The sequence below is a fragment of the Trichosurus vulpecula genome, chromosome 7, assembly GCF_011100635.1.
Source record: "Trichosurus vulpecula isolate mTriVul1 chromosome 7, mTriVul1.pri, whole genome shotgun sequence".
In the NCBI taxonomy this organism is placed as follows: Eukaryota; Metazoa; Chordata; class Mammalia; order Diprotodontia; family Phalangeridae; genus Trichosurus; species Trichosurus vulpecula.
In genome coordinates this window covers 52,722,088-52,744,683 of record NC_050579.1, presented here as the reverse complement: position 1 = coordinate 52,744,683, position 22,596 = coordinate 52,722,088, and the positions used below count along the sequence as shown (strand labels likewise).

Genomic DNA, 22,596 nt, shown 5'->3' with positions numbered 1-22,596 from the left:
GCCTCTGAAGTCACTCCCTACTGTGATCCTAAGGGCAACACACATGATAGGGATAAACAATCCCTGCCCACATAAAACCTGTATTCTACTGGGAGGGATGTGAAGGGGGAAGTGCAACATCTAAAGAGGAGGGATTCTTAACCTGGCTTCATGAACTTGTTTTGTTTGGGAGGCGAGGTGGGGAGGCAACTGGGGTTAAGTGATTTCCCCAGAGTCGCATAGCTAGTAAGCATCTAAGGCCAAATTTGAACTTTAGGACTGGTGTTCTATCCACTGCGCCACCTAAATGGCCCATGAACTTGTTTTTTAAAAACATTTTATAACTCTATTTCAACCATATAATTTTTCCTTTGTAATTCCATGTTTTACTTTATGCGTGTAAAACCATTATTCCAAGAAGGGAGCATGCCAAAGGGATCTATGACACAAAAACAGATTAAAACCATAATTTCCCAACTTGGGTTTATGCAAATAAAGTTACTGAATGTATTGGTAAGCAAAATGGGCTCCTTAGCACTTAGTTCACTAAGTGCCCTTGAAAAGTTTGGTTTGTTTCCTTTGAGTAATTCAGTGTATTTCATTGGGCTTTGCTAGGTGCTAAGCCCCAGGCCTAAACCCCTATTAGATGTGGAACCTATGTGGATGTCGCGATTGGTGACTGGGGTGGGGCCCAAGGTGGGGCTGGCTAAGGGGAGGTGCTAACTCCAGAGCCATGCCCTATTAGGTGTTAACCTAACCTATGTGGATGTGAACCTCCCAGGGTCCTAAGGGGAGGGGCTAACTCAAGAGCCAATCATAGCAGCCTAAATTCTGGTCATTCAGATGACATTTGATGACGTTTGAAGCCCTATAAGGGAGGACAGAGCCATTTGTGCAGGGCTCTCTCTCAAGATGGTGTTGATGCAAGAGACTCCAGGCAGCTGTAGCTAAGGGCCCTCCAGCTTGTAACCTGGATGCTGAGACTGTTAAACTCTGGTAACTATGTATTGGGATTTGAATCAGATAAGGTCTGTCTGTTGATGTTTGTAATTTGTATTTTGTTCTGAAGTTCAGTATGCTGGTCTTTTTCACCTGAACTAAGTGAATGATATTTGTATGCTGAATTAAAGTAAGCTTGTCAACCCCTTCACCTTGCTTTCCTTAGTTAAGCAGATCAAAAGAACCTGTGCTGTTGGCAGCTTTCTGGGTGCTAGCTGTGGGTGGATCTTACACCCCCACAGAAGCTGCTAGCCAGATTGTTGAAACACTGAAACATCCATATGCTTTAATCTAGGGATTCTGTTATTGGGCTTATTCCCCAGGGAAGCTGTTGATAAGAAGAAAGTTCCCCTACACTTCAAAATATTTATAGCAGCCCTTTTTTTGTGATAGCTAATAATTGGAAACAAAGTAGATGCCTGTCAATTAGGAAAAGGCTACACAAGCTGTTACCACAGCTTTGAATATAATGGATTATTATGAATATGTATGGGATTATACAATGAATATAATGAATTTTATTGAATATGATTATTATGGTACTCTAAGAAATGATGAATCTAGAAAAGCATAGAAAGAGCTATATGAATGATACATAGGTAAGTAAGCAGAGCACATATGAAATAGTTAATGAGTGCCCTTTAATTGTCTATTAATTGTTAACTAATTAATAATTATTTCACTTCATATATTGTTTAATAAAATATACACAATGACTCCGGCAATGTAAACAAAAAGACCCACACACGCGAAAAATTAAAAAGTGAATGTTACAAAATTATAAAGAATAAGCCTAGCTTGAAAGAAAATAGCTCTGTAAGAGGCCACTCCCAATCCAACCCCTTCGGGGAGAGGTAAAGGCCATAGGTGTTGCACATTGTAGATATTTTCAAACTTTCAACAGAGTGACTGGTTGCACTGTGTTGTTCCTCTTCTTTTTCTTTTCCTTTCCTTTTTCTTTTTTGTCTTTTAAAAAAATGCTATTTTTTTTATATGGGATGGTTCTCTGGGAGAGGGAAGGACACTGGGGAAAACTATGGCAATATAAAAAAAGAGATGAATAAAAACCTATTTTTTAAAAACCAGCATTCCACTTTCTATTTATGTGGCAAAGGATAACTATGGGGCATCTCTGTTTCATTGGTAATTCACAGCATTGAGCTATCTACCAGAAGGCCTTCAGCATTTAATGTGGCCACCACCACCACAGAGGAGATGTGCAGGAGGACTTGGACAGGAGTATAGGAATCGGCATAACATGATGGGTAAAAAGACAGATTCCCAGAGGAAGGTTTGGATGCCAGCCTGCCTCTGCACCTTGCAGTGCCCAAGGCATCTCTCTAAAACGATAAGTTGAAGAAAAGGCCAAGATCTGAATTGGTAAAGGGAATTTTCTCTCTGGGATTTCCACATAACGGTGAAATCACAGGGTCACAAAAAATGGACAAAAATAACACAGGATGGACAGGTATGTGTGTGTTGAAATTTAAAGGGAATACTCAGATCAATGATACCAGAAATCCATCAAACTCTTACTGTATTATACAGAATTTAATACAGTATTATTTATATATTATAATTCATGTTCCTAAGGTGCTGAGCCTGGAGTCAGGAAGACCTGAGCTCAAATCCTGCCTCTGATACGTATTAGCTGTGTGACCGTGGGCAAGTCATTTAACTTTTGTCTGTCTCAGGTCTTCTCATCTATAAATAGCTATGATACTAGCATGGGGTTGTTGTGAGGATCGAATGGGAATATACGTAAAGAGCTTTGCTAATTTTAGGGTACAGCATAGATGTCAGCTGGCACTATTGCTACTATTACTTCTAAACATGCCAACACAAAGACTGATATTCCAAATACCGGCACAATCTCCTCCGAGAGTCTCATTACACTCACCAACGCCAGATAATTCTTTTATTAAAATATGCAAATATAATCGCAGAGGTCCACATCCCATCTCCCCCAGTTCTGGATTTTCAGGTTATTCTAAATCCCATATGACTCTCATTTTTTCAGAGACACACCTTAACCCTCCAGGCAAACAACAACCCTAACCACTGCCTGGCTCAGCATCCACCTGGAAAGGAAACAGGCTGTGGGCTGGCTTCATGACTAAAATATGAAATGAGTAACCTATTCATAAGTGTTTATAATTAATTAATGCAATTCATTTCTCATTAAGAAGAGAGAGTTACATGCATAACTCCAAAAGAAATGCCTGAGTTAGTCTATTTAAAGGTATTACTGCAATTCAGATTGAGGGCAAAGTAGTTCATCTCACTTGTATGAACAATCCTTTCTGGCAGTGAGAAGGAAAAACAATACCAGAGCTAGCATTTCTCAGCAGTATAGGATTTCTCACTCTGGAAAGCCCCTTAAGCACGGAGGTGAAGTGAAGAGAGAGCTTGATCAGGATTCACAGAACCTAGCTTCAAATCCAATCTCCGCCACTTATTGCCTGTATGGCCTTGAAATAGTCACATAACTTCTTTGGGCCTTGGTTTCCTGATATGTAAAAATGTGGAGTTGGACAAAATGACCTCTAAGTTCTTTTACAGTTCAAAACTTGAAATTTCAATTGTACTGGTAAATATTTAACAACCAGCTCTCCAAAAAGTAGGGAATGCTTTTGAATGCTCTGTTTAGCATTCAAAAAACCTTCTTAACCTCCTCCTACCTTTCCAGTTTCCTTAGGCCATATTCCCTGCCAGGTACTCTTCAATGCAATGGCACTAGCCTCCTGGTAGTTCCACAAACAAGCCCCTCCACCTTTCAGTTCTAGGCATTTTCTCTAGCTGTGCCCCCTCCTGCTTTCCCTGCCTGCTCCAACCTCCCCTCCCCGCCTCTCTTTGCCTAAAACCTTCTGCCCAGACTACTGACCTCCTCAGTTTCCTTTAAGTCCCAACTAAAATTCCACCTTCCACAGGAACTCTTCTCCCAACCCCACTTAGTTCCAGTCCTTCTCTCTCTTAATTATTTCCTATCTATCCTATATATAGTTTGTTCTGTATATATTTGTTTGCATGTTTTCTCCCCCATTAGATCATAATCTCCTTGCAGGCAGGGACTGTCTTTTGCCTCTTTTTGTATCCCCAGCACTTAAGCACAGTACCTGTCACATAGTAGGCACTTAATAAATGCACTTTCTCCATCACTTTCTGAAGGGTAGACCAGTGGTATCAAACACCAATAGAAATGGATTTCTGCAGGTCATATATTGACTTAGAAAACCAGAAATTAACATTATTATGATGTATTGTGTTTTTATTTATTTTCATTCATTCAAAATTCATTTCACTATTCACCATTGTCCAATTACATCTTAGTCTGGTTCAGGCAGCATTCAACCGCTGGCAAGTTTGGTACTCCTGGTCTAGACAAATAATAAACAATATATAAAATCTTGATTTATAGCTCTGCCAGTCTCCCAGGTGTATTTGCTCTCACACTGAAAATGTAACAATCAGCTCATCTGAGTATGAGCCAGCTCCCATACATACACCTACCTCTGTATGGTTTGCACAGGAAGGGATTTAAAGGAGCCCTGAAGAGAATGGGATTACAACAAACAAAGCAAGTCACAGTCGTAGGTGAAGTAGGAGTTTGTCTATGTTACATCATTTGAAGGATCCCAAGATCTCGCCACAGAAAACCCAAAACTCTGTTAAAATTCTACCCTAAGAGAGTCATTACTCTGAATAACCATCTTCTTTAAGAAATAAACACACAGTCCTTGGGGAATTCATTCCGCCTCTCTCTGTTAAGGGCACTGCCATTCTTTCAGTTTTCTTTTTGGAGGGGGCAAGGCAGGGCAGTTGGGGTTAAGTGACCTGTCCAAGGTCACACAGCTAGTGTGTCAAGTGCCCGAGGCTGGATTTGAACTCAGGTCCCCCTGACTCCAGGGCCGGTGCTTTACCCACTGCACCACCTAGCTGCCCCTAGTTACCCAGGTTTGACTCCTTAAGAGCCATTCTGACTTCTCCTTTATTGCCTACAGGTCAGTTTTATTGCCTTTCCTGCCTTGCTCTTGCTAAACCTGATCTGTGCCTTTAGCACAAGCACCGGTCCTTCAAATATCCCTCCAGCTTAACAGACTGTAAAAACCGGAAGTCCACCTAGTCCCACACCTTCATTTTCTATGTGATGATATGTGAATCTAGTCTCAGACAATTATTAGTTGTGTGACCCTGGAGAAGTCACTTAACCTCTGCCTCTGTAAAATGGGGATAATGATAGCATCTACCTCCCAGGGTTGTTGTGAGGATCAAATGAGATAATGTTTGTAAAGCACTCAGCACAGCACCTGGCTCATAGTAGGCACTTAATAAATATTTATTTCCTTCCTTCTTTCTTAATACCCGCTTCTCTTTCAGATCTCCTGACACCACTCTCTCTTGGTTTTCTTATTGTTTAAATAATGAAAGGCCACACAGTCAGCGTGACAAATTTAGTGCTGTGATCCTGGTGTTTTCCCTTTAAGATGGAATAGTGCTCCGCTCCTTCCTCTCCATCATGGTGTGTCCTTGTTATTCAGATCTATTACCCTGGTTCTAACCACTTCCTTCCGAAGTTTTGACTCCGGAGATAACCACTTTAGAAGTGATCTGTACTTGGTCCTGGAATCCTTTGTCTAATCTAATGGCCATTCTCTGCTTGCACGACTCCCAACCCAGAGTCACTCAACTGCCAAGTGGTGGACTGGAGCCAGAGCCAATTGTGAAATTTTCAGCATTAGTATTTACACCTCTAGAATCAGTAAATGCTCCAGATGAAGATTTGATTTATTCCTTTGTTGACTGCCTAGACCTTAGAAAAGTGACCAGAGAAAATGTTAATAATGATGCACATTAAACTTAAAAGTGTATCCTGCACATAGGCTGTTGTTTGTTGTTTTTGGGAAGTCCATTGTTAAACATTTACGAGAACACCACTGGGTCACTCCCCTCATCTCCCTTCTCAGCCCTTACTCCTGAATCACTCTGAACAGCTGTAAGAAGTCCCCCAAAGCGTGCTGGCTGGCTTCACTACAAATCTGTCATCTCATTCAATTGGGCTCTCACTCTTAGGAAGCAATCTTTTTATTTATCCTGTATGGACTTTTCCTTTCTGCTAACAAAAACACTCAAGTCTCCCTTACTCTAAAACAAACAAACCTTCCCTTGTAAATTTCTGGAAATTTACAATTTCTGAAATCTCTATGGCTAGTTCTTCCACTTTCTAATTATCAACTCACTCACACCTAAACCTTCGAAATTCAATTTCTGTCTATACCACTCTTCTCCAATTGTTCTCATCACGGTTACTATAAATTACCTCTAATTGCTAAGACTAAGGGCTCACTGTTATCCTTCATCTGTCATCTGACACCCTCCCCCTCACCCCCACTCCATCTCTCACCACTCCTTCCTTCAAGTTCCTACCAACTAGGTGGCAGAGTGGATAGAGTTCTGTGCCTGGTGTAAGGAAGAGATGAGTGCAAATCTAGCCTCAGATACTAGCTGTGTGACTCTGGACAAGTCACTTCTGCCTCAGTTTCCTTAACTGTAAAATGGGGGTAATAATAGCATGTACCTCCCACGGTTGTTGTGAGGATCAAATGAGATATTTGTAAAGTGTTTAGCACAGTGCCTGGCACACAGTAGGTACTTAATAAATGCTTATTTCCTTCCTTCTTTCTTAATACTCTCTCCTCTTTAAGATTTCCCAACAATACTCTCTCTTGATTTTCCTATTGTTCAAGAAATGAAAGCTACCTGTTCACTCTAACATAAACATGTGAATTACAAGTGAATAACCTGCCTCAGGTGGTTAGTAGTAGGCAGTAGGTGCCTCTTTATCAGAGGATGTGAAACGAAGTCTAGATGACCTTTGGTGGGGATAGTGGAGAAAGGCAGGCTTCTAAGTTCTAGTTCTTGGATTCTATGATTCCCCAATATAATATAGTCTGTTTCTACCAACGAGTAGAGGGGAACTCTACCAGGATAGAGGTATACACTACCTGGACCCAGCTGAGCTCAGGCCAGCTCCCTTCCCACCTGATCCTTGGTCTAAGGTCCCTATTTAGGCACAAACATCACCCAAGCTCAGAGTACATTCCTTGGTTCTAACAGACATTCAGGGATGTGGGAGGCAAAATCCTAGTCCTTGCTGTTGCATCACCAGATGATGGGAAGGTCCTGAGGCCAAGCAAGTCTGCAGAGCAGCTATGACTATGTGCCAGCCAGCCTGGATAAAAGGGTGATACCTTATCTCCTTAGCCTTTGGAATATGTTGCAGCCAGCCCTTGAGGAAAGGGCTGCCAGCATGAATTTTGATCTCATCTCCTTAGCACTAATCTCATTTCCCTATGATGCTATAATAAAGGAGGAGCCAAGAAAGCACTAGTGCTTCCCCTTTTAGACAGGTTTACCTCTCAGGATTGTTTTTCATGTCTTCCATGGGAAAAGTTGCCACCTGCAGGTGGCAACTTTTCCCATGGAAGACATAAGAAATTAAATGGGAATTGGGAGGGAGTCTTTCAGAAGCCATGGATGACACACGAAGGCCAACAGACAACACAGAAAAAGTTTAGAAACTCATAAATGCATAAAATATGTGATTAGCATTGTATAATATCAACATATTTTATCTTTTAATACCATAATAATTCAGACTTCTTTTCTGGTATGAAGGGAGGGCCAAAAAATTTCATGCAGATCTTCTAAATTGAGGGGAAGCTTACCCCTTACCCCCACGATGTGGAAGGAACAACTGTAAATTCCTTTCATTTTCTTTCCTGGGTTTGCCTTATTTTCTTTTAACAGGGCCAAACAGAAATCACCCACTACCTTTTCTCTGCCTCCATATGTCCTTAAATAAGGCTGACACAATACATACTGAGTATGAATATGCTCCTTGTTGGGGCAGCTAGGTGGCCCAGTGAATAGAGCACGGGCCCTGGAGTCAGGTGGACCTAAGTTCAAATACAGCCTCAGACACTGTGTGCCCTTGGGCAAGTCACTTAACCCCAATTGCCTTGCCTTCCCCCCTCCAAAAAAAAAAAAAAAGAATATGCTTCTTGTGGTAGCTCATGGGATCAGAAATGGAGAGTTGGAAGGGGTCTTACAAGCCATCTAGACCAACTCCTTTTTTATACATTTTATAGATGAGGAAACCAAGGCTAAAAACGCCAAAGTAACTTGCCCAAGGTCACAGAAGTACTAACGGTCAGAGGCAGAATTTGAACCCAGCTCCTTTGACTCCAGAGTCAGATAATACACTTTTCATCGTACTACAATGAATCCCTTGAACCTAATAGGACCCAAACCAGTGAGGTTCATCTTTCTCCTCCTGCCCTCTAAGAGCATGCCAGACAGTCAACCCATATTAAGGACCTACTATGTGTGAGGTTATATGCTATATGTTAGCAATTCAAAGGAAGGTAAAAGGTAGTCTCTGATAGCAAGGAGCTCACAATTTAATGAGGGAAACAACATGCAAATAAGACTTGGTCCTTGGCTTCTTTTGTCTTAATATTGTCTCTGTGATTCGATATTCACGTCCATGGCTTCAATAACCATCTGTACCTTAACTCATAAATCTAGGTATTCAAGCACAATCTTTCCCCTGTCTCCAAATGGATATCCTGCTAACATCTCCAACTCAGATTATTCAAAACATACAACGAAATCACTATATCCACGTGACTCAAAATCCTAATTTTCTTATCTCTGTTAATGATTTACCTAACCACTCTAGTCTAAAACTGCAGGGCAATGTCTGCCTTCCCTTATCATATGCCTAACATGTCCTAATCACTATCACCTGTTTATTTTTTGTTCTTGATGTTACTTATATCCTTCTCACTTTCAATGGCAATACCCTAATCCAAACTTCCATTTCTGGTCTACTGTCTGTCATATATTGCTAGCTATTTTGTACTAGTTTATATTATAATGAGGGGCATAATGGAGAATGTTTAACAACCAGCTCCTATTTCAGGGGTATGGTGGAAAATGTTTAACAACAGACTCCTCTTTGGGGAGAAATGTGGACAATAGGCACTTTTAAATTAAATCTTCATTAATAACATCTTCTCCATCACTTTATTAAGTCTACACGATCAACAAAACAATAAATCAAGCCCTAATTTGTGGAATTTTCTGACTTCTAAGGAATAAGAGCTCAGACAGGAAAGTTAACAACCAGCTATTACGAGCTGCCTCCAAATTACTTTTCTTACAATACTGCTTTAATAACAACTAAAACTGATATAACACTTTAACATTTATATACATGATCTCATTTCATTTGCACACAACTTTGTGAGGGAGGTACTATATGTATTATCAACCCCATTTCATACATAAGGAAACTGTGAAATGTCTTTCACAGCCACTATTTCAGTGGTGGCATTTGAACCCAGGTCTTCCCGGATCCAAGACTAGTACTTTATCTCCTGTGCTGCCCTTAATGCTCTGATCTTGTTACTCCCCTGTTCCAAGACTTTCAATGTTCTATAGGAACACATTTAAGCTCCTCAGCCCTCCACGATTTGGCCCCAACCTACTTTCCTGACTTTAATTTCTTCCAAATTCTTTACCTGGACAGGTCTACAAATGGACCTGCAGCCTGGTCTACTGGGAGTGGGAATGGGGAAGAGCAGGTGCCTTCAAATGTGTAGGAGGGAAGCTGCCATGTAGGTAAGAGATTGGACCTGTTTGTTCCCCAAGAGCAGGTCTAGAATAGTGGGTGAGTAGAATAGTTCATTCTTAGCTCTCCCAAATCGAAATGTTCTGCCTTTGGAGTATCAAGTGTCTCCTCCCTGGGGGGGCTTTAGGCAAGGGCTGGATCTCCCCATTTCAGATGTGGATCTCCCCATTTCCCTCAGATTGGAGAGTCTCCTTTTGGGTATGGGCTGGCTTAGATGGAGATCTCTCTGAGGTCTCCTCAGATTCCATGACTGAGTATGCCACAAACTTTTTTGTGTTTTCAAGAGAATCAAGAAAGAGGTCACCAGAGCTGAGGAGGCTGAGAAATCTGGAAGTCAAAGTTGGAAGAGAAAAGGGGCTGGGAAGACAAGATGATAAGTCAGATATTGAATTTACTGGGGAAGAGGGAAAGGGACTTGGAGGTCCACAGATGACAGCAACAAGGATATAGTAGATGGATGGAGGGAGAGAGACAAGACGCAGAGACAGACACAGAAAGGATATTTATTAAGTGTTTACTATGTGCTGCCATAGTGCACAGAGTGCTGGGCCTGCAGTCAGGAAGACTCACCTTCATGAGTTCAAATCCTGCAGACACTTACTGGCTGTTAGACCTTTGGAAAGTCACTTAACCTTGTGTATTGTCAATGTATTTTTTGCTTGATGGAAGATCTTTTCCATCCATTAACAGGCCCATGTGACCTGCTTACATCACATGGAAGCCTAAGTCACACGAGCCTGGGTCACAAGGGTTGTGATGCCCTCTGACCCTGAAGAAGTATATATATACTCTGAGGTTGGCATTTTGCTTTGGGGTTCACTCATGGGAAGAGTGTTCTATGATGAAGCCAGATGAGACTCTGGGTAGCCATTAAGGAGCACCCACACTTTGAAAACCCAAATGTTGGTGCTTCTCTCTCTGGTAACTATGTATATATTGCTTTTGGTCAGACAGTTAGAAGCCCCATCTGCTGATTTGTGTTATTTTCTCTGTTTGTAATTTCTGCTTGTAATATCTGTTTGTATTTGCTTTGAAGTTCAGGGTGCTGACTTTTCCTCTGAACTAAATGAATGGTATATATAATATGTGTGTGTGTGTGTGTATGTTTGATTAAAGTAAGATTGTTGACCCCTTTTGAGTTGCTTTCTTTTAGAAAAGCAGATCAAAGAACCTGTGCTAGCAGCTCTCCTGTGTGCTGGTATTATTGATCTAACACCCCCACAGAGCTGCAAGCAACATTGCTGTTACACCTTGTTAGCCTCAGTTTCCTCATTTGTCAAATGAGCTAGAGAAGGAAATGACAAACCACTCCAGTATCTTTGCCAAGAAAACCCCAAATGGGGTAATGAAGACTGAACGGACCAAACAACAAATGTGCCAAGCACTGTGCTAAAGCTAGGGAGATAAAGAAAAAGTAAGTAAGGCACAAGGAGAGGATGAAGTATAATTTAAAGGAGAGATAATTACTGAGTGATGGTGGTAGAGAGAGCAGCAGTGGGGAGCAAAGAGGATGCCAACTCCTCCTTCTGGCCCTGAATTTCAAGAGGCCTTGGAAAGGGTGCCAAGAGATGTGATGCCATCAGGAAAAAGTGAAGTTCCTTTCGGCACCCGACAGGGAAGGAATCTACAGGAAAGAGATCTAGTATCAGTCATAGGTTTAGAGCTAAAATGAAGGAGAAAGGAACAAGCATTTCTACAGTGTTCCTAGAGTCTGGACACATAGGCAAAAGTGCATATTTTCAAGAAATGAAATGAATGAAATTTTTATTTAATTGGAATATAAACAAATAACATCTTCAATACGATTTCCATCATTTGTGATGCAAAGGTTGACGTGCTTTGCAAGATTCACATGAACTCGATGCAATAACTCCACATTGCTGTCAATTGCCTATGTGTCCTGACTTTAGGAACACCCTGTATAGTGCCTACCACGTGCCAAGCACTATGCTAGGTGCACTTACAAATATTATCTCTTTAGATTCTCACAACAAATTTGGGAGGTAGGTGGTGTCATCATCTTCACTTTTCAGTTGTGGAAATTGAGGCAGAGAGGTTAAGTAACTTGCCAGGGTCATACAACTAGTAAATATCTGAGGCTGGATTTTAACTCAACCCTTCCTGATTCCAGGCCCAGTGCTCTCTCTGCTGTACCACCCAGTTTCCTATGAATGAACCTTGGAGGTCATCAAGTCCACCTCTGTCCTTCTGACAAATAAGTGACTTGCCCTGAGTCCCACATAAAAAGTGATAGAGTCAGGATTCAAACTCAGGTCCTCAGGTGCTAAAACCATCTGTCTTTCCACTTCACCTTAGCAGGAGGGCTCTCAGAGGAAGATAGTAATAGGGAAGGCTAGGGTTGTTTACAAATGAGGAAACTGAAGTCCAGAGAAGTTGTGATTTGCCCCAAATCACACAGATCAGAGGAAGGATTTGAACCCAAGTCCTCTGACTCAAAAGCCAATATTCTTTTCACTCTATCAGGCTACCTCTTGTCAGAGCCTCTTTAAATTCCCTAGGTCTCCTTGTCTCCAAGTCCAGCACTGGCTGCCATGAGTCATGTAGAAGAGGGACTCATTCTGCTTGGCCACACAAGGCAGAGCAGGAAGCAATGAGTGGAAGTTTCAGAGCAGAAGATGTGGTCTCTCTGTAAGGCATCTTCCTCAGCATTTCTATTCCAAAGCACAATGGGCTGCCTGGAAAAGTAACTGGCTTCCCATTTCAGTTGTTGCTCAGTCGTATCAGACTCTCTGTGACTTCTTTTGGGGTTTTCTTGGCAGAGATACTGGAATGGTATGCCACTTCCTTCTCTAGCTCATTTTACAGATAAGGAAACTGAAGCAAACAGGTTTAAGTGGCTAGCCCAGGGTCACACAACTAGGAAGCATCTAAGGCCAGATGTGAACTCATGAAGATGAATCTTCCTGACTAAAGACTGGGTACTCTATGCACTATGGCATCACCCAGCTGCCCCAGGTTTCCCATTACTGACGGTCTTAAAATGGAGGCTGGATGATCTCTTGTATGGGATGTATGTTGTAGATGGACTTCTGACCAAAGTTGGACTAGACTATTAGACAGCATGTCTTAACTGGGTGCCTTTGCACTGGTAATTCCCCTTGCCTTTGAAACTCTGTTCTCTCACCTCTGACTCGGAGCTTTCTTCAAGGTTCTGTTTGAATCTCACCTTGGGTAGGAGGCCCGCTACTGTGCCTCAGCTGCCACCACCTTCCCCTTCCAGATTCCTTCACATCTTCTCTTCATATGCCTCCTCTTTCTTTTGAATGTCGGCTCCTTTGGGGCAGGGACAACAATTTGGGGGGGTTTGGGTTGATTTTCTTTGTATCCTCAGCAGTTAGCACAGTACTTGGCACAGTCATCACTCAATAAATGACTGCTGACTGAACAGAAGATCCTCTCAGGTCCCTTCTTACTCTGAGATTTTGGGATTCCTCACTGAGGCAGGGGCTCATCCTCTCTCTACCTTGTCCTGCCTCACAGGGCTTAGAATGATGTCTACTTTTCACTTAGAAACATTGGCTCATCACCACAAAATACTTTTTCTTGTTAAATTAAGTATTTTTCAATTAGGTCGGTTAGAATTCCTAGATGAAATGGAGAAAGAGCTAAAAAATGATATCATACTTGTATATATTAAATTTTTTTAAAGTTAAACTTGCACCCACTTCTTAGAAGTTCTTTGGTGTAAGGACAGATTTTCCAAAACCTTCAAGTCACAAGAAGAAATAACCACAGTGGAGAAATGGCAAAACGTATGGTATGGGATTATGATGGAATACTATTGTGCCATAAGAAATGATGAGCAGGATGCTCTCAGAGAAACCTGGAAAGACTTGCATGGGCTGATGCAAAGTAAAATGTACTGTGTACAAAGTAACAGCAATATTGTAACATGATCAGCTGTAAATGACTTAGCTATTCTCAGCCATACAAGGATCCAAGAAACTCTGAAGGACTTAGGAGGAAAAATGCTACTATCCATCCCCAGAAAAAGAATGAATGGCATCTGAATACAGACTGAAGCAAACTTTCTTTGAACTTTTAAAATTTTTCTTGAATTTTTTTGTCTCTTTTCTTTCATAACATGACTATTAAGGATATGTTTTACGTGAATATGCATGTACAACCTATATCGAATTGCTTGCCTTCTCAATGGATGAGCAGAGTGAGGAGGGAGGAAGGGAGAGAATTTGGAACTCAAAGTTTAAAAAAAATGTTAAAAATTGTTTTTACATGTAATTGGGGAAAAATAAAATACTACATAAATCAATATTTTAAAAAAAGAAAGAAATGGCGACAAGCCTCAGGCCTGTTTTTAGTAGCCCTGGCTGTGATCTGATTGAGAATAGCACAACTGAGCTTGTAGAATTGCAGAGAGAAATGCCTTTTGCCAAAGACAGCGCCATTTGCCACATGCTCATTCTCCTCCCCATTCCCCAGCTCACCAGGAAAACCACTGGTTTTAGATGATCAAGCATTTCTATGTGTGAAGAACACAGGAACAAGGAAGTGGTCAAGGGGGAAGCAAGTTGTTCTTCTTACTTTTGAGGACATGCACCCTGTTACAGTGAGCCATTTCCATAGAAGGGCCAGAATATCCCAACAGACTGGGGTGTCACTCCAGCACATGGTCGCTGAGCACCTGCTACTTCGGCAACAAGCTTCACTGACTCCAGCCTGCTAGCCATTTGAAAGCAAGAAACAAGGATTTGGAAAGTGTGACAACTTCAGTGAGTGAGATAAAAAAAATACAGTTTGGGGCCAGAAGGGCCGGCCCCTCTGATGAGAAAAAGGCTCACAGGAATTCCTGGTATGTCTGTAAAGAATAGAACAGGGCCATCCAACCTTAGGTTATCTTAGGGCTGCATTAAAATAATTATTCGAGGGCTGTACCCAGAAAAAAAAATACAGTACACTAATAGAAAGTGGAGGAACCACAAAGCCCAAAAGCAAAACACAAAACAACACAACAGTATAAAGGTAGGTGCATACTGACTAGTCTGCATCGTACAGACGGAACGCATCCCACAGATTGATTGAAAATTCCATGCAATATGTTTCGTCCGTAATACTGCTTAAAAACACCAAAGAAAATGAACATTGAGATTATTTATTAGTGATGGAATTAAAAAATCTAATACGCATTCCATGCAAATTATTATTTTATTTTTTCACTTGTGAAAATTAAAACCCACAGGCTGGCTGCATAAAATCGCACTGCAGGCTGCATGTGGCCCATGGGCTGTATTTTGGACAGCCCTGGAATAGAACATAACAGCCACAGGAAGAAATGTTTAGAAATATTTCTAGGATTGGAACAGAGAATGAAAGAAACAAATGTTAAAAATTGTTTTTAACATGCAATTGGGGAAAAATAAAATATTAAATAAAAAAATGAGACAAAAAAAGAAATACTGAAGAAATGTGGAATGGGCAGGAGCTTTCCATTACTGGACATATTTAAGCAGAGGGTGGATGATTCTGTCAGGAAGACAGTGGAGGGGACCTCTTTACTGGACAGGAGGTGGAATTAAACCTCCCTTTGAGTCCTGAGATTTTCAGACTGTAGAGGGGTTTCTCATTCCAGTATAGGTTAGATTAGTTGGTCTCCAAAATCTCTCTGAGATTCTATAATTACCTGTTTTATACAGTAGTCATACCTAAAAATCTGACCACTAACAGTGGTGTGACATAGTGGATGGGGTAGTGAGTTTAGAGTCAGGAAGACCCAGGGTTAGGTCTCGACTTAGCCCTTTGCTAGCTCTGTGACCCTGAGCAAGTAATCTTTGTGCCTCATTTTCCCTATTTGTAAAATAAGGAGGCTGAATTTGATAACCTCTAAGGGCCTTTCCAGCTCTAAATGGATAATCCTTAACTAATAGGTTGGTGGTTTATCCTTCATCTTTGAAGAGGACCATGACATCAGGGAAATGATGACATGACTTGTAGTTGACCTTGATGTGAGGGAGGGCTGTACAAGGTCACCAGCCTCGCTTTCTCCTCTAGAGCCACCTGGGTCCACTGGCCTGATATTTAGCAGGATGCCTGGACATGGCCCAGGATGCACTGGGAGACCCTGGCCCTTTTAGGCTAAGATTTTTTCAGGTTCTCACTGTGAGTGAAGTAACACCCATTCAGTGAATAGACCTCTTTAAGAATTAACTAATTCTTAACTTAATTTAATTAATTAACTTAAATTAACTAATTTAAGAATTAACTAATCAAGAGATGGCCCCTGTAATCAAAAACTCAAAAAAAAAACCCCCAAAAAACTGGGAGGGGAAGACCCTCAGGGGTCCTAGCCAAAAGAGAAACAGTTACTATTTAGTATCTTAACTAATAGCAGCTAACAGATACGGCACTTTAAGATTCATAATATGCTTTACCCCATATATCGTCCACCTCATCCGGGCCTCAGAACAGCCCTGTGAGGTAGGGGCTCTTATTACTCCCACTTCACAGACGAGGAGACTGAGGTTTGGAGAAGTTAAGTGATTTGCTCAGGGCCACATGAGCACATGTCTGAGGTAGGATGTGAACCTGGGTTCTCTTATCTCCAAGTTCAGCAGTCTTTCTACCCTGTATAAATGAGTCTAGCGTCTTTGAAACTCGAATTTCATTTAGGAAATTTTATAGCATTTCCCACGACCCTGAGTAGCTCGCTGCCCTGAAAATCCATCCTCTTAGCACCACCATTCTCTGAGGGTCGTTCCGTGGTCACAAAGCATGGAACATCACGATCTCAGAAAAATCAAACTTAGCGGGGACTCAGAGATCAACGGGGAGAGGGAGAGTGGCTATGAGCAGGCTGTAGCGAGGATGGCGTTTTCAAGAATAGGTTATATCTACAAAAGTGAGGCCAGTCACGTAGCGAGAGAGACAACAGATGGCCAGCCTAAGGGAAGGCCTGCAACGTGTTCAACGGATTGGGGGATTTATACAAAGATGTGGGCAAGAATCCTAGAAATCCAGATTTAGATCTTGAAGTAACTTCACAGGCCTTTTGGTTCGATCCCCTCATTTTACTGAGGAGGAAACTTACATTCTCGCTCTAGGCTCAGGCACTTGACCAAACACAGGGAATACAAAAAAAGGCAAAAACATGGTCCCTGACCTCAAGAAATTCTCTTACTAATGGGGGAGACATGGAAAAAACTGTACATATAGAACATACATATAATTTGATCACCTTGGCGGCACAATGGATAGAGAGCTGGACAGGGAGTCAAGAAGACCCGAGTTCAAATCCTGTTTGAGAGACTAGTTGTGTGACCCTGGGTAAGTCACTTAACCTTTATTTGCCTCAGTTTTATCATCTGTAAAATGGGGATAATAATAGCACCCTACCCCCCAAGGTTGTCCTGAGGATCAAGTGAGCTGATATCTGTAAAATATTTAGCACAGTACCAGGCACATAGGCAACACTATATAAATTTTAGCTACTGTTATTATCATATGTATGGTGTAAATGGAAGGTAATCTCAAATGGAGGTGAGGGAAGGTGGGAGAGGAAAAGGAGGAAGACTGGGAAAAGCCTCCTACAGCTGAGTCCTGATGGAAGGCAAGTAAGCCAGGAAGTAGAAGGAGAGAGAGCATCCCAAGCATGGCAAATTGTCAGTGACAATGCATTTAGTCAGGAGATGGCCATGAAGGGGGAGAGCATTCCAGTCATGGGGAATAGCAAAATATAGAGAGGATACAGAAGGAGAGGGTCTTTGACAGCATCAAAAGCTGCAGAGAGGCCAAGATTAAGAAAAGGCCATTAGATTTGGCAGTTAAGAGATCATTGGTAACTTCAGACACAAGAGTTTCAGCTGAATGATGAAGACGGCCAGACTTTAGTTAGTTAAAAAGAAAGAGAGAGTAGAGGAAGTGGAAGTACTGAGAATGCACAGCTTTCTCAAGGAGTTTAGCCATGAAAGGGAGAAAAATATAGGACGTTAACAAGCTGAGATGAGAAGGATTAAGTGAGGATTTGTTTTAAAGATGGAGGAGACTTGGGCATCTTCACAGACAAAAAGAAAGGAGCCAGCAGCTAGGGAGATTGAAGATTAGCAAATGAGTGGGGAAGAGAGAGGGGCAATCTGCTGGAGAAGTTGGGATAGGATGGGATAAAGGGATCTCACCTTGATAAGGAGAAGGACCACCTGTGAAACAGGGGTGTAGAGGAAGAAATCTGAGTGATATGAGATGAACAGGAGAAAAAAATAGAGAGCTATTGACAAATAACTTGTTACTTTGGTGAAGAATGAGGCAAGCTTCTCAACTAAGAGCGTGGGATGAGATGGTACCCTGAGAGGCTTAGGGAGGAATGAAAAAGTTTGGGATAGCCATTCTTTTTTTTTTTTTGAGGGGGGAAGGCAGGCAATTGGGGGTAAGTGACTTGCCCAAGGTCACACAGTTAGTAAGTGTGTCAAGTGTCTGAGGCCACATTTGAACTCAGGTCCTCCTGATTCTAGGGCCGGTGCTCTACTCACTATGCCATCTAGCTGCCCCTGGGATAGCCATTCTTGTGAGCAGGATGTTGAATTGATTAGGGAGGGAAAAAAGAATTGCCTGTCTGCAGTGAAGTTGAGATTCTGTAACATAAATTTGTAGTGATCCCAGTTAGCACTGCCACCACCGTCCCCTTTCCATGATGTGCCAGGAATTCTAGCAGAGGGTGAATGGCTGGACAATGATTTAACCTTCCAGGATCTCAATTTCCTCAACTTTAAAATAAAAGGGTTGAAACAGGTGACTTCCAATGTCCTTTCCAGCTTTAGACATATGATCTCAAGATCCTTTCTCTTCTCCACTCAAGGATGGTACTATACCTACACCAGTTCAGCCAAACAATAAATCAGTAAGCATTTACTAATCACCTACTATGGCGCTGCAAGGTGGTGTAGTGGATAGGAGCGCCAAGCTTGGAGTCTGGAAGAGTCATCTTCCTGAGTTCAAATCTGGCCTCAGACACTTAGCTTGGTGACTCTGGGCAAGTCACTTAACCCTGTTTACCTCAGTTTTCTCATCTGTAAAAAGAGCTGGAGAAGGAAATGGCAAACTACTCCAGTATTTTTGCCCCCCAAAAAACAAACAACAACAACAAAAACCCACAAATGGTGTCAGGAAGAGTCAGACATGACTGAAAACAACTGAACAGCCTAATCATCTACTATGTAACAAACACTAGAGACACAAAGACAAACATGAAACAATCTCTCCCCTCAATGACCTTACATTCAATCAGGGAAACAATATAGACACATACTTTCCCCACCACATCCCAAACCCAAGGATCGGAAAGCTCCAAGAAAAGGGAACATCTGTTTGAAAATGTCTTCTGTCAAATCCTTCTCATTCCCATCATTATTCATTGTAAAGGTTTCTTAAAATAGTGGGAAATGTATCTTTTTCAATATTGGTATAAAATTTATCCTTCACTAAGTCTAATACAGGGGTGAGGAACCTGTAGTTTGGATTCAGTCAAAGGGCCTCACTTGAGGACCTAGAGGCCCACATATGGCCTTGTGGCTGCAGGCTCCCCATGCCTGGAGCATCTCACTATGGTATGGTGTGATGTGGCAGTGACCAAAGGGTCTTGAAGACTCTACCTGTCAATTTCACGTTCTGGCCAATTTGACCAAGTTAGAAGGATTTTAGGTACGGGTCTGATGAACACTGTCTAAAGACACCTTATGGATGTGGGCAGGCTTATTACCAGAAAACAGATAACTAGCAGATGGAAGTTTTTGTCCCAAACAGCTCACAAAGACTTAGTGCCAAAGGACAAGAGGGTTGCAATCTTCATTGGTAGAGAGAGGGGGTCCACATTGGAAAATTCAAAGCAAGTCTGTACTTACCTAAGACATAAAGATGCATGGTCTCACTTGCCCCAGGGTTAAATGACTCTATTTCATACTGGTCTTCATCAGATGCCGTTAAATTCAGGATGGTAAAGTTCCCAGTTTGGTCTAATGTTGCCCTTTCTTGAAAGGACCCAAAGTAGTTAACCAGGCCACCTTCTTGCAGTTCTGCTACTTTATCTTTGCCTTTCTTCCAGGTAATATCTTTAAACACTGCTTTCCGCAATGGTGAAAGTGTGATGTTATTGTTCATGAGGCCAAATATCTTCACAGGTTCACAGCTGCCCAAGTCTATGAAAAACATAAAGAGATAGATGGGATGAAATCCCATAAACATATTGCTAATATAGTCGCCCCTCTCTTCTGAGACCCCTCCCCTCATCCCTGCCAATATAAATGATCTCTAATCTAGGGAGCCAACATCATTACCAACTGAACGTTCACTATCTGGAGGGAACAGAAGGCATTAGATAGCACCTGCCTGTAACAGCTTCCAGTCTTGTGGGGAAATTGAGACAAACCCAGAAACACTTTCATGGGTAGTATTCTGGCACATGCTGATAAGCCACCACCCATTCGAGCACTTTTCTGCTTCCTGGCACACTATTCAGTGAGAATATTACCAGGGAAAGGGAAATTACCTGGTTTCAAAAATGGGTGTTAAACTGTATTTTTCTTGCTCTTTTTTTTAGCAACATGGTTAATATGGAGATGTTTTACCTGATTTCATATGTATAATCAATATCCTATTATTTGGCTTCTCGACGTGCAGGGGAGGGACTGGACAGAGGGGGAGAATTCAGAACTCAAATTTTATAAAATAAATATTAAAAATAAATGAATTATAAATTTGGCTTTTTAATGGGTGTTAAAGACAGCTAATGAGCTGCAGTTTCTCCCAAGTATAATCAGAACTGAAAGGACAAGGAGGATGACTAGGAAGAAGAGGAGCAAGGGGAAGAGGGAGGAAGAAAATTCAAAGGGAATTAGTGAGGAGCCTTTTTCAGTCTTTTTGCATAGAAACAAACGTTCATGGATTTATTAGTCTTATTTCTCTATTTGTATTTTTTCTTATTCTGTACTATCTCCTCAGCAGTAATGAATTGCCCCCAACATACAGCACTGGGTTTTGCAACTTTATAAAGCAGTGGTTTCAACCCTGAATCCAGACGACTGAAAATGAAGCATGTTAACCACCTGCTATAGGGCAGCTAGGTGGCACAGACCTGGAACGAGGAAAACCTGAATTCAAAGCTGACCCCAGACACTCGGTAGCTGTGTGGTCCTGGCAAGTCACTTAACTCTATTTGCCTCAGTTTCCTCATCTGTCAAATGAGCTGGCAAAGGAAATGACAAACTACTCCAGTATCTTTGCCAAGAAAACCCCAAACGGGGCCATGGAGAGTCTGAAATGACTGAACAACCACCACCACCTACTGACAAGGAAATGAGAGACAAGTCCATGCTCAAGTTGCAGAATGAGACTGCACAGGCCATCTTCTCTGACTAGTTTGTATCAAAGGACTACATTAGGAGAAAGACTAGAGCTATGATTTCATTGGTATAGGCAACTCCTTGGATGAAGAAACTTTTTTACTAGTGATACAGGTCAAGACCCTCTCTTCAGTTTATTTGTTTAGAGAGTAGTCCAGAACATTGAGAGATTAAGTGATTAACCCAGGGTTACACAGACAGCAAATATCAGACGCAAGACTTGAACCCAGGTCTTCCTGGATCTGAGGCTAGATTTCAATCCACCACGTCATGTTGCCCATTCATCAAAACCATTATTAATAATACCTTGGTCGATCTTGGAAAATATAATTTAATTTAAAAAATAAAACTTGGCATTTACGTAGGGCTTTTGATCTTTCAAAGGCCTTTTCAGACACAATATAATTTGATTCTCATGACAATCCTGCCAGGTAACCACTACAGGTATCATCATCCCAATTTTATGAATGAGAAAACAGTAGCTCAGAGCTATTAAGGGCTCTGCCCATGATGACACACTTGGATTTGCACCTAAGCCGGCCTTCTGGAGTCCAAGTCTAGTAATTCACTCTGCCATGCTGCTCCTCCTCCTCCCCCAGCACTTATCTGCTAATTTACTGACTCTCAGTCCAGTGCCAGTGCCAGGCAGAGATTAGACTAGACCCACAGGATGCTGGTCGTTCATTCTACCTGGTCATCTCAGCAAAATGGCCATCTTGGGTGATCATGGCTACAGAGGAGGAAGACACACAGCTAGATCTGATGGTTTGAGAGCAAGACACAGAGAGAGAGAAATGTCTTACCATGAGCTGCCACTTAGAGTAACAATTATTAGTATATAAGTAGTATTAGTGTGCTAATAATAATGATAACTAGTAGTATAGCTGATAACAACCAATGTTTGGTGTTACTGCGGCTAGCAAAACAACACATGGCTGTTTGGAGAAGATTTTCCATGGCTATTTAGCGTCAAAGAAAGGATATTGGGTTTTCACCTGTGCTCTTCCACTCATTGAGTAGATGACTTGGGGCAACCTCTGGGCCTCATCTGTAAAATGGAGTGAGCTGGACTATCAGGAGACACTTAGTCTCATAGGGATTTTTATTGGGTTGTGTTCTCTTTAGTAAAGGAACATAGCACTAAGGATCTAGAACTGAGAGGGACCTAGAAGAAATCCATTCTAACTCCTTTATTTTAGAGATGAGGAAACTAAGGAGGGGAGGGGACAGCAGTTCTGTGATTTGCCCAATTGTATGTGGCAGGATTTGAACCCAGGTATTCTTGACTTTAAGGCTAATGACCTTTCCACTACACTATGCTGCCTTTCAATTTTGCCCTAATATTTTTATCAATGATTTGAATAAGGGTATAGATGGAATGTTTATTAGATTTGTACAGAATGTCAAATACCACCCCCACATATATATACTGTCATTATTAAAAAGAGTAAACCCCTTTGAGAATACCATCCCCCAATCTCTGCCACTACCACTACTCCCAAGTGCCAACCAAATGCCACTGGGGGAAGAGGCAAACTAGCAGCAAGAAGCCCTGAGAAA

General features: G+C 41.7%; 1 protein-coding gene across 2 annotated transcripts in view; it reads right to left on the bottom strand.

Annotated features, from left to right (window-relative positions):
• Positions 1-22,596, bottom strand: part of CD58 (CD58 molecule) — an 88,622-nt gene that overhangs the window by 21,985 nt on the left and 44,041 nt on the right. For both annotated transcript variants that reach the window (XM_036769221.1, XM_036769222.1), the window contains exon 3: positions 19,540-19,833. In XM_036769221.1, coding sequence (XP_036625116.1) covers positions 19,540-19,833 — 294 coding nt within the window. The remainder of the gene's footprint in view (positions 1-19,539; positions 19,834-22,596) is intronic.